General features: G+C 37.0%; 1 protein-coding gene across 1 annotated transcript in view; it reads right to left on the bottom strand.

Moving 5' to 3' along the window:
• Positions 1-11,318, bottom strand: part of UBA6 (ubiquitin-like modifier activating enzyme 6) — a 144,894-nt gene that overhangs the window by 21,336 nt on the left and 112,240 nt on the right. Inside the window, exons 23-25 of the mRNA XM_006874816.1 lie at positions 7,454-7,582; positions 3,732-3,783; positions 3,578-3,641 (exon numbers count right to left, since the gene is read on the bottom strand). Of these exons, the coding sequence (XP_006874878.1) occupies positions 3,578-3,641; positions 3,732-3,783; positions 7,454-7,582 (245 nt within the window). The remainder of the gene's footprint in view (positions 1-3,577; positions 3,642-3,731; positions 3,784-7,453; positions 7,583-11,318) is intronic.

The raw sequence follows: 11,318 nt of genomic DNA, 5'->3' as shown, positions 1-11,318 counted from the left end.
ACGGGGGAAGGATTGCATGGAGGGGATTGTAACCATGGTAATGAGATGATATACGATAGAATGAATGTAAGACTGATGTTCTCCCATGTAAACTATCACATAATTCACAATAAAACATTAAAACAAAACAAAACAAAACAAAACCCTATACAGGGTTGCTATGAACCGGATCTGATTTGACAGTACTTAACAACAGTGGTGTGGTGCTGTGGGTTAATGTGCCAGACTGCAAAGCCATTTGAACTGCAAGGCTGGCAGTTCAAGCTCACCAGCCACTCCTCAAAACCCTATACAGGGTCACCATGGGTTGGAATCAACTTGATGGCACTTAACAACAACAACAACAGTGCCTACTATTAGGAGCATGGTAGTTCCATACGATAAGCACTGGAATGTGAACCATAAAGTCTGCAATTTTAACCCACCATTAGCTCCTCAGTAGAAAGATGAGGCTTTCTGTTCCCTGGAAGATTTAAAGCCTTGGAAACCCTATATACAGAGTTACTATGAGTTAGAACCCACTCTCCAGTACTTAGCAGCAACAACAAAGTACTTAACGTATTTCTCATAGCTGAACTACCAAAGTGACCCTACACAATTTTGGGGAAGCAGAGAGAGGCAGCTTTGCCCTGGGGCTGAGCACAGTTGAAAAACTGATTAAAGTCACTTCCCTAGCCAGCCTCTCAGAAACTTCCCTGGGCGTGCCCCTTAATTGAGATTGGGGTACCAGGGCCACATGGTCGGTGGACCCAAGAACTAATCCTGTAAATTTTGCTAATCTGCAATAGTGTACAATTCCTTTCCCCAGTCTGTAGTCTGGCGTGCAACTGTAATGAACTGCTAGTCTTGGTTTTGCAATGATATTCTTTTGTTCCCTGTAATCTATAAATTGACCACTTGGATGTGAATTCTTTGGACATAATTATGGCCTCATGCTGATGGCCTCCCTCACCCACATGATCTGTTTTTGTCTCTGTCTTGGTCTTTGTCCTGTTTGTTGTTGTTGTTATGTGCTGTGGAATTGGTTCCAACCAATAGCAATCCTGTACAGGGTTTCCAAGGCTGTAAATCTTTATGGGAGCAGAAAGCCTCATCTTTCACCCACAGCCTGTTTAAGATGTACTAAAAGGGTATTTGTAAAATCCATTTGAATTTGGAGTCCTTTTTCTCCCTACAATATATGCAACACATTCTCTTTAAAAAAAAAAAAGGAGAAAGCATCAAATGTCTATCTCCACAAACAATGATATTCAAGTAGTGACATGACTATTTTGATGACAGAAGATACTAGGCACAGGTAGATAAATTGGATAAATGAAAGATTATTCATAAGATAATATTATAACAGTGTAGTCTTCAATAGTGTGTATCAGATTCAAACTAAGCCATTGAATTTTGTTGTTAAAAAGTTATGTTTTGTAAAAGAAGCAGTTCAAAATAAGGTGATTTGAGTCGGTACTAACGCATAGCAACCCTATGCAGTACAGAACAGAAGACTTGTCCTGGAACAACCTATCAATCGTTGTTATGCCTGAGCCCATAGATGCCATCACTGCGCCAACCCAACTTATTGGGGGTCTTCCTCTTTTTCTCCGACCCCCTACTTTAACAAATATGGTATCCTTCTCTAGTGAGTAGTCCCTCCTGATAGTATGTCCAAAGTATGAGAGATGAAGTTTGGCCATCCTAGCTTGTAAGGAGCACTCTGGCTGTACTTCTTCCAACACAAGATGTTTATTCTTTAGAGCAGTCCATGGCACTTTCAACATTCTCATCCAACACCATAACACAAATGCATCAATTCTTCTATGGTCTTCCTTATTCACTGTCCAACTTTCACATTCATATGGAGGTTACTGAAAATACCATGGCTTGGGTCAGACACACCTTAGTACTCAAACTGACATCTTTGCTCTTCAACACTTCAAAGAGGTCTTGTGCAGCAGATTTGCCTAATGCAATACGTCATTTGATTTCTTGACTTCTGCTTCCGTGAGTTGATGGTTGATCCAAGCAAAATGAAGTCTTTGACAATTTCAATTTTTTCTCCATTTACATGCATGTTGCTTATTGGTCCAGTGGTGAAGCTTTTTGTGTTCTTTACATTGAAATACAACCCATACTGAGGGCTATGGTCTTTGACCTTTATCAGTAAGTATTTTAAATCCTCTTCACTTTCAGTAAGCGTGGTTGTATCATCTGCACATCTTAGGTTGTTATTGAGTCTTCCTTCAATCATGATCCCATGTCATATAATTCAGCTTCTTGGATTATTTGCTCAGCATATAGACTGAATAAATATGGTGAAAGAATACAATCTTGTCGCACACCTTTCTCCTAGTTTTAAACCATTTGATGCTCCCTTGTTCTTTTCAAACAACTGCCTCTTGGTCTATGTACAGGTTCCTCATGATCACAATTAAGTGTTCAGGAATACTCATACTTCGCAATGTTGTCCATAGCTTGTCATGATCCACAGAATCAAAATCCTTTGCATAGTCAATAAAGCACAGGTAAACATTTTTCTGGTATTCTCTGCTTTCAGCCAAGATCCATCGGACATCAGCAATGATAGTCCTCGTTCTACATCCTCTTCTGAAACTGGCTTCAACCTCTGGAAGTTCTCTGTCAATGTACGTTTGCAGCCGTTTATCTATCACCTTTAGTAAAACTTTGCTTGCATGGGTTATCAATGATATTGTCTGATGATTTTCGCATTCTGTTGGAACAGGCACACACACACAAAAATGGATCTTTTCTAGTCAGTTGACCAGGTAGTTGTCTTCCAAATTTCTTGGCATAAATGAGTGAGCGCCTCCAGTGCCCCATCAGTTTGGTGAAAGATTTCAATCTGTATTCCATCTATTCCTGGTGCCTTGTTTTTTGCCAATGTCTTCAATATACCTTGGACTTCTTCCTTCAGGATCATTTACTCTTGATCATATGTATATCTACTATGAATACTACATACATGTATTCATACATGTATTCAAAGACCAGCTTCTTTGAAAATTAATTTTGAGTTTATTTATGAAGATATGGAGTATTAATCCCCCCCCCCCCCCATATAACTAAAGTTTCCTATATACTAGCTTCAGTAAGTATAAAATCATTTATTGCTGTTTTACCTTTTCATGGCAAGTTAAAGAGTATTTGGTTTACTCAGAGTAGGTATTTATTAAAAATGAGGAAATTTATAATTTAAATAAACCAATTCACATTTGTACTGGGAGGTGCAGTGTGACTGGCTTTGCTGGCCAGACGGCTTTATTATAGAGTAACAGGAATGCAAACATTTAACAATAAAGAACCTGAGGATTTCACTCTGAACACAGTAAAACATTTTATGGTCAAAAGGATGCTGCTGAAGTTCTGACTTACGCTAAATTCTGGGGAGATTAGGTCTATTCTCCTGGAAACTCTATTGAAGTTCTTGCTCTACATTTATTGTGAAGTTTCTCATGAAAAGCTTAACACCTTAAATACCACAGAGTGATCATTAAGTAATATTCAAATAAGAAATTTGGTTTGTAATCAAAGTCCATTTTACTACAAAAAATTTGAAGTAAATACTTACAAAGGTTCATTTAATTCAAATTTTATTGGTGATGGAGGTCTCTTTGGTGATTGCCAAAACAAACCTAACAAAAAGAGACAAACAGTATTTTCAATGTAATCAGCCAAATACACTAACTACATTAAAATTTCTTCTAATACTTGGTTATACTTACTGCCATCTTTTAATTTAGTGTCTAGAGGGAAACAGTGAAGAAGCTGAAGAGCCTAGAAACAAAAATGAGTTACAAAAAGAAATCACTACTATTAAGTACCTTATTTTTTAAAAAAAATTTTTTTTTAATTTAGTATTTTCTACGGTTAATATATGCATATTATTCAATGGCTAGAATACATAAAAAGATGTAAAGTCTCACAGCCACTCTTAGACTTCATGAGTCTTTTCTTCCGTCACAGGTCATTGACCTCATACCTGGAATAATCTCTACTTACTTTAATACTTCATTATTTTTTTTAATTTCTCCATTGTCTTCTCCTTCCAGCCCCTGGTAAACACTAATAAATAACCTTTTGTTTCTATGCAGTTGTCTATTCTCAATATTTCATATATAGAGAATCATAGATTATGGTCTTGTTTATTTTTTCTAGAAAAAATTCCATCATCTTTTAATTCCCTTTTCCAGAAACTTTTTGAAGCCTCCTTATATCTGATTTATTTCACTTAACATGTTTGCAAGTTCATCCATGTCATACCATGCACGAGAACTTAATTTCTCTTTATGGCTAACACCTTTGAAACAGAAAAGGTGATATTTTATTTAAGGTCCTACATTTTTCAGAGCTAAACCTTAAATAAAAAAATGAAAACAAACAAAAAAAACCCCACAGCATTTTATATCTAAAAGTTGAATTTTCACATACTAAAAAAATTTAAAACATAAGCTCTATTATAGAAGATAGACATTAAAACAAGGATATCATTGATAAGCCTGGTATGAGACACGGAATTCCATTTGGCTTGAAATGGATAGCACTGGAAATTCCCCAGGAATTTAAGTGCTTTTGTCCTCTAAGATAGCCAGGCAACATGTGAAAATGTGTGAATGCATGGGGGGTCACAGAGACCACACCTGAGAACTAATCTCAAGAAGATTGGGTTATACTAAGTGCTGTCAAGTAGGTTTTGAGTCAGCAACCCTGTACTGTATAGTGTTTTGGAGGAGTCACTGTTGGGTTTGAACCCACTTGTGGTTGGTAGTCCTAAGCTTATGCTACATTGTCACACTGGGACTCCTCAGGAAGCTTGTTGTTGCTGCTGCTAAGTACTGTCAAGTCAGTTCTGACTCATAGCGACCCTATATAAGGTTTCAAGGAGTGGCAGATACATGCTATGACATGGATGATGGGTTTAAACCACCAACTTTGTGGTTAGCAGTCCAGTGCTTATCCTACAGTGTCACACCAGGACTCCTCAGGAAGGTTGTTACTGCTAAGTGCCATTGATCATAGTGACCCTGTGTAGTTTCCAAGGAGTGGCTGATGGGTTTGAACTGCTGACTTTGTGGTTAGCAGTCAAGTGCTTATTCTACAGTGCCACACCAGCATAATTAAATCATGCAAATTTAAGGATGCAATCATACATGACTATATAAAGAGTCCTGATTATGCAATGAAGCAGATAAAAAGCCTTGAATATGGAAGTTGAAGGCCTTCATGAGTTGGTAAGAGCATGTGCTCTTGGGAAGGCCTCTCCCTGAAGACAATGGAAGTTTCATGTCAGTACCCCTTCAAGGCTCCTTGTGACTCATCTCTTCATTTGTATTCTTTCTGGTTATAATAAATGAGTAACTGTACTATTAATGCTCTGTAAATTTTGTGAACCATTCTAGAGAATTAACAAACCCTTGGGGCAATGTGAATCAGCAGGAGCTAGCTAGTTGTCTATATGGTGGTTGAAAGCACAGAGTCCTACTAAATTGTATGCTGTGACATGGAGCGACTGAATTAGAAGGATTATATAGGTAATAGATCTGAAATACAGGGTCCTTTTATCTAAAGAGTTATGGTCAGAAAGTGCCACATGAGTTATTGTAAAGCATGAAGTTTACAATAATAGTGGGATTTGCCCACCTTGCACCCCTTTTTAGTGTACGTGGTAATAATATACATAGTAATGGGGAAAGAAATCACGTTTATTGGGTTGAGGAACAAATGAGAAATGAGGAATGAGAGACAGCAAGATAAACTACTCTTCTTAGAAGCAGAGCCAAGAAGGAAGTAAAAGAAGTGGCTGGCTTAGAAGTTTTCTTTAGTGTGCTTTGTTTCAGAATGAGGCGGATGAGGTAGAATCCCACTGAATAGTTTCCTCTTTTCCAGATGGGTCTGGTGAAAAGGGATGGGGAATAACCATGATGCATAATTGTTATCAGGATTAACTGCGATTGCCACATGTGTAATTGTAGATGATGTGTAACTAAAAGGGGAGACAGTAGTTAATCTTTCATTTCAAAAACAAGAGGATCCCAGGACCATCAAGAAGGAAGAGCAAGAGTGGATCATGAGAGCCTACCCAGAAAAGAGATGACAGCAAAGAGTGGCAGAGGTGATGGCAAAGAGAGACAGAGTAGCTGAAGACTCTAGGCCCATGAATTGAGAAAGGCTGTGTGCCTGCCGGCAGGAGGCTAACTTACAAAATAAGCCATTTAAACATTTAAATAAATATATATTTTTTGTTTTGTATGTGTATATCAAATATTTCTGTTTTGTTCATTTGTGGAAAATAAAATACAAAAGTATGGAAGCATGTTACAAGGAGGGGAGAGTAGTCATTGCAATGATTGGTTGAAAGTACAGCTGATGATCTTGTCTGTTTACCTTCACTCAATTCACAATAAAAAGTCGCGGGGGGCGGGGGGGAAAGGAAGTAAGAGGAATAAGTATAATCAGAGATATTTTTTTAAAAGTGAATTTCCTTTACATTCTGACTGATAAAAACCCCAACACACTCTAGCAAATGCAAACAGTTGGAGGTAAGAATAGCTAGCTATGTGCCAGATTCTGTTCAAAGCGCTTTACAAGTATTAACTAATTTGATCCTCACCACTACCCTATGAGCTCTGGTAGCTTATATTATGTAGCTCTGGTTATGAGTTGGGCTGCTAATATCATGGCCAGCAGTTTGAAACTACCAGTGGTTCCATGGCAGAAAGATGAGGCTTTTTGCTCCTATACAGATTTACAGCCTCAGAAACTCTATATAGGGTCGCTGTGAGTCGGAAATGACTGTATGGCAAATAACCAACTACACTATGAACGTGATACTGATTTATTATGCTACTTTTACAGATGAGAAAATGAACACAAAATATGATGATAAGATAGATATAAGCGGAGAACACAAAAGCACAACAGGATTTGTAACTGAATACTTTTACTTTCTCTTAGACTCTTGATACTATACACTGAACAACAAATGTCTTTCAGATTAAAGTTGTAATCTAAAAGTTATATTCTAAAAAGAGTTCTGGTGAGGTGCTGTGGGATAAGTACTGGGCTGCTAACTGCAAGGCTGGAGGCTTAAACCCTTTAGCCACTCCTAAGGAAACCCTACACAGGCCCTTATGAGTCAGAACCAACTCGACAGCACTTAACAACAAAAAAAGGAATATTTACTTAAGACCCCATATTGCACATTGAACAAGGACAAAAGTCAGTTAAATATATAACTAACAAAACAATGGGAAATGTTTAAATGTATTTTTAATCAATAATATTTAAAAAGAACCGAGTTGTATACCCCAAATTTTTTTCATTTAATTTATGAATTTCTCAAAATCTTACTGAAAAGCAAGATTTTTCAAGTCACTAAAATTAATTTAGTAATAGCTGAAAGAACCAAGGTCAGACAAGACCTTAATGTTCCATAACACATACTTACTTTATGGTTAAAATATTTTTCAAACTTTAATCTTGCTAATGCTACACACTGGGCCCAATTTCTAGGTCTTCTGCTTAGTAACTTAATAACTTGAAAACAGCCTTCTAAACTGTCTCCAGATTGCATCTTCTAGGATAGAAAAGAAAAAGAAAAAAACATTTTTAGTTATACTCAAAGTACTACCCCTAGTTTGAAGTGTGCTTTATGATTTAAAAACATTTTCTATTCATCCCATGTGGCTTTCCCAATCTGGAATGTTTTAGATTCTCATAAACTGTTCTACTATCTTCCTAGTTACTAGTTCTATATTTATATTTATGATAAATACTATTAATATTTTTTAATACTGGAAAGCAAGTCTTTTAAGATTCAGAAGATTAAAGAAAAGTAAGAAAATATTTTTGAAGTGTTCTCAGTATGAAAATAAGAAATTTGAGAGCTGGACTACTCATACAGTTTTTACTAGAACGTTCCCTGTTTTTTCCCAAAGAAGGTAATTAAGACATTAAAAAAAAAAAAATTGGGTGTCTTCTATGCTTCCTAAATTACGAGGTTTAACTGCTAGTAGTTGTTGTTCTGTGGTTCAAACACTGCCAAATATTGGTAATTTTATGTACTTCGAGCAAAAGAAAAAAGGAAAAATACTTACGACCTTCTAATTTCAAAATTCCTGAAGTATTTCATTTAAAATATATGTATATTGTTGTTATTTAGAATATACACAGAAAAACAAATATCAATTCAGCCATTTCTAAGTGTACAAATCAGTGACAACGATTACATTCTCTGAGTTGTGGAACATTCTCAGCCTCTTGTTTTTCCTCCATTAACATACACTAACTGAATGTCTCCTAACATAATTAATCTTTTGAGTTGTTGTTCTTAAGTGCCATGGAGTTGGTACCATGGGTGACCTTGCAGGTATTTAAAATATCTGTGGCATAGCTTACAAAATCACAGCAATATACAAGCAACCACAGCACAACATACTACAAGTGATGGAATCTTTTGAGTAATATTATATAATAGTTCTTAAGAGTATATGATTTTTTATTTGGCAGAAATTTTTTATTATTTAATTTTTCCTATTATTTGGTTTTAAGACTTCAGTAGATATTTTTTATTCAGTTGTATTTTTTAATCTTTTCTTGTATATTTCCATTCAATTATTCATTATTTTATTTCATGTCATTGACCTGTGTTTTCCATTTCCATATCTCATCATTTCTTAATCTTTCTTCCTTTCCAAGCTTTGCCTTTGGGCAAATGTAACTCTTTTTAATCTCAAATGGTTGATTATTCTAAGGAGTAAATACCTACCTGGAGTCCTGGTGTGGCGCTATGGGGTTATGTGTCAATGTGTCAGAGTGCAAAGTTGTTTGAACTGCAAGGTCACCAGCTGCTCCTTGGAAAACCTATACAGGGTCTCTGGGTTGGAAACGACTCAATGGCACTTAAAAACAACAACATGTACTTCCCTATTGTTACTGTTCACATTATAGATCTCATAGACCTGTCTGAAAATTCAACCATGGCAGTGAGTTCAATTCAGGCAGAAAGGGTGTCTATGGGCCATAGTTTCCAAGGTTCTACCAGTCTCTATTCAGCCAGTAGCCTGGTCTTTTTTTATGCTTTTGAATTTTGTTCCACGTTTCTTCCCTATCTATCTAGGATCTACCATTATGATCCCCCTTCAGAGGCAGTCAGTAGTGGTAGCTGTGCACCATGTAGTTCTTTTGGTCTCAGGATAATGGAAGCTAAGGTTCGCATGGTCCACGTGCCTTTGATTTTCTTCTCTCTCTGCACCAGATGGAAATAGACCAATGCTACTCTGGATTCAGTTTTAAAGACTGTCTCAGGGCAATAGCTCCAAAAAATCTGGAGTCTATGAACATTTGAAATTCTGTTAGACATTTCCCCCCTTTGATCAGGATTCTTCTGTAGAATCTTTGATTAAAATGTATAATAATAGTAGCTAGGTACCATCCAGGTCTTCTACTTTCAAGGTAGGAGGCAATTATCCATGGAAACAATTAGCAACACATTCCAAATCTTCCTCCTGTTACTGACTCATTCCCTTCCCTCTGTTGTTCCAGGTGAATGCCATTGTTGTTGGTAGGTGCTGTCGAACTAGTTACGAAAACAGCAACAATATACAAAACATAATGAAATATTGCCTGGTCCTATATCATCCTCACATTTGCTGTTATATTTTAGGCCACTGCAGCTGCCAATGTTGTCAGTCCATTTTGTCCTTCTCTACAGACTGATCCCTCAGTCCAGTGCATTACAGAACATGCACAAATACTAAAGCCAAAACCTCGACATTCTCCTTTGTAAGGAGCATTGTGGCTCTACTTCTACTCAGATTTTTCTTCTGGCAGTCCATAGTACTTTATGGTCTTCCTTATTCACTGTCCAAATTTTACCTATACATGAGGCAACTGAAAGTATCATGGTTTGGTCAGTAACACCTTTATTCTCAAACTGCAATCCTTGCTCTTGAACATTTGAAACAGGTCTTTTGCAGCAGTCATTTGATTTCTTAACTGCTCTTTCCATTAGTGTTGATTATGGATCCAAGCAAAATGATGACTACTTTATTCTTTTCTTGGTTTATCATCATGTTATTTATTAGTCCGGCTGTGAGAATTTCTGTTTTCTTTACATTGAAGAACAATCCATAGTGAAGGCTGTACTCTTTGATCTTCATCAGTATTTTAAGCCATCTTTGCTTCCAACAAGCAAATTGCATCATCTGCATCCAATTCTAATGCCACATTCTTCTTGTAATTCAGCTTCTTGGATTATATGCTCAGCATAGACACTGAATGTTGTAGTTGCTAAGTGTTGTCGAATTGGTTCAGACCCACAGCAACCCAGTGTAGGGTTTCCAAGGAGCAGCTGGTAAGATTGAACTGAGGATCTTGTGGTTCAAAATGACACTGCAGTTCAGTGCATTAACCCACAGCACCACACCAGGATTCCTACACATTGAATACACATATTGAAAAGATACAACCCGGGTGCACAAATTTCCTTATTTTAAACCATTTGGTATCCCCTTGTTCTTTTCTAATGACTGCCTTTTGGTCTATGTACAGGTTTCCCATGAGCACAACTAATATGCCCTTCATAATGTTATTTATAGCTTGTTAAGATTCACACAAAACAATTCCTATACACAGTCAAAAAAGCACAAGTAAACATCTTTCTGGTATTCTGTTTTCAGACAAGCTCCACCTGATATCAGCAGTGATATCTCTGGTTCCACATCCTTCTCTGAATCTGTTTTGAATTTCTGGCAGCTCCCTGTTACTGCATTGCTGCAACTGTTTTTGTATTATCTTCGTAAAAGTTTTACTTGCAAGTAATATTAATGATATTGTCTGATAATTTCTGCTGAGCCACCTTTCTATAGAATGGTCACAAATATGGATCACTTATAACCAGTGTGGCCAGGTAGTTGTCTTCCAAATTTCTTGATATAGATGAGTGAATGCATTCAATGCTGCATCAGTTTGTTGAAATATTTCAGTTTGTATTCCACCAATTCCTGGAGCCTTGCTTTTCACCAATGCCTTCAGTATAGCTTGGATTTCTTTGAATACCATTAGCTTACCTCTTGAATTTTTTGAGCATAAACCAATTATTTTTGGTACAGTGACTCTATTTCGTCCATCTTTTTGATGCTTCCTGCATCACTCAACATTTTGTCGATGTTGTTGTTAGGTGCCATTGAGTCAACACCAACTCATAACGACCCAATGTACAGCAGAACGAAATAATGTCTGATCCTGGGCCAACCTCACTACTGTTGCCACACTTGAGTCCATCGATGCTGCCACTTGGCCAATCCACCTCG

The sequence above is a fragment of the Chrysochloris asiatica genome, unplaced genomic scaffold, assembly GCF_000296735.1.
Source record: "Chrysochloris asiatica unplaced genomic scaffold, ChrAsi1.0 scaffold00303, whole genome shotgun sequence".
Lineage (NCBI taxonomy): Eukaryota > Metazoa > Chordata > Mammalia > Afrosoricida > Chrysochloridae > Chrysochloris > Chrysochloris asiatica.
Note: the sequence above shows the minus strand (reverse complement) of the source record. Positions and strands in the feature narration are given on the sequence as shown.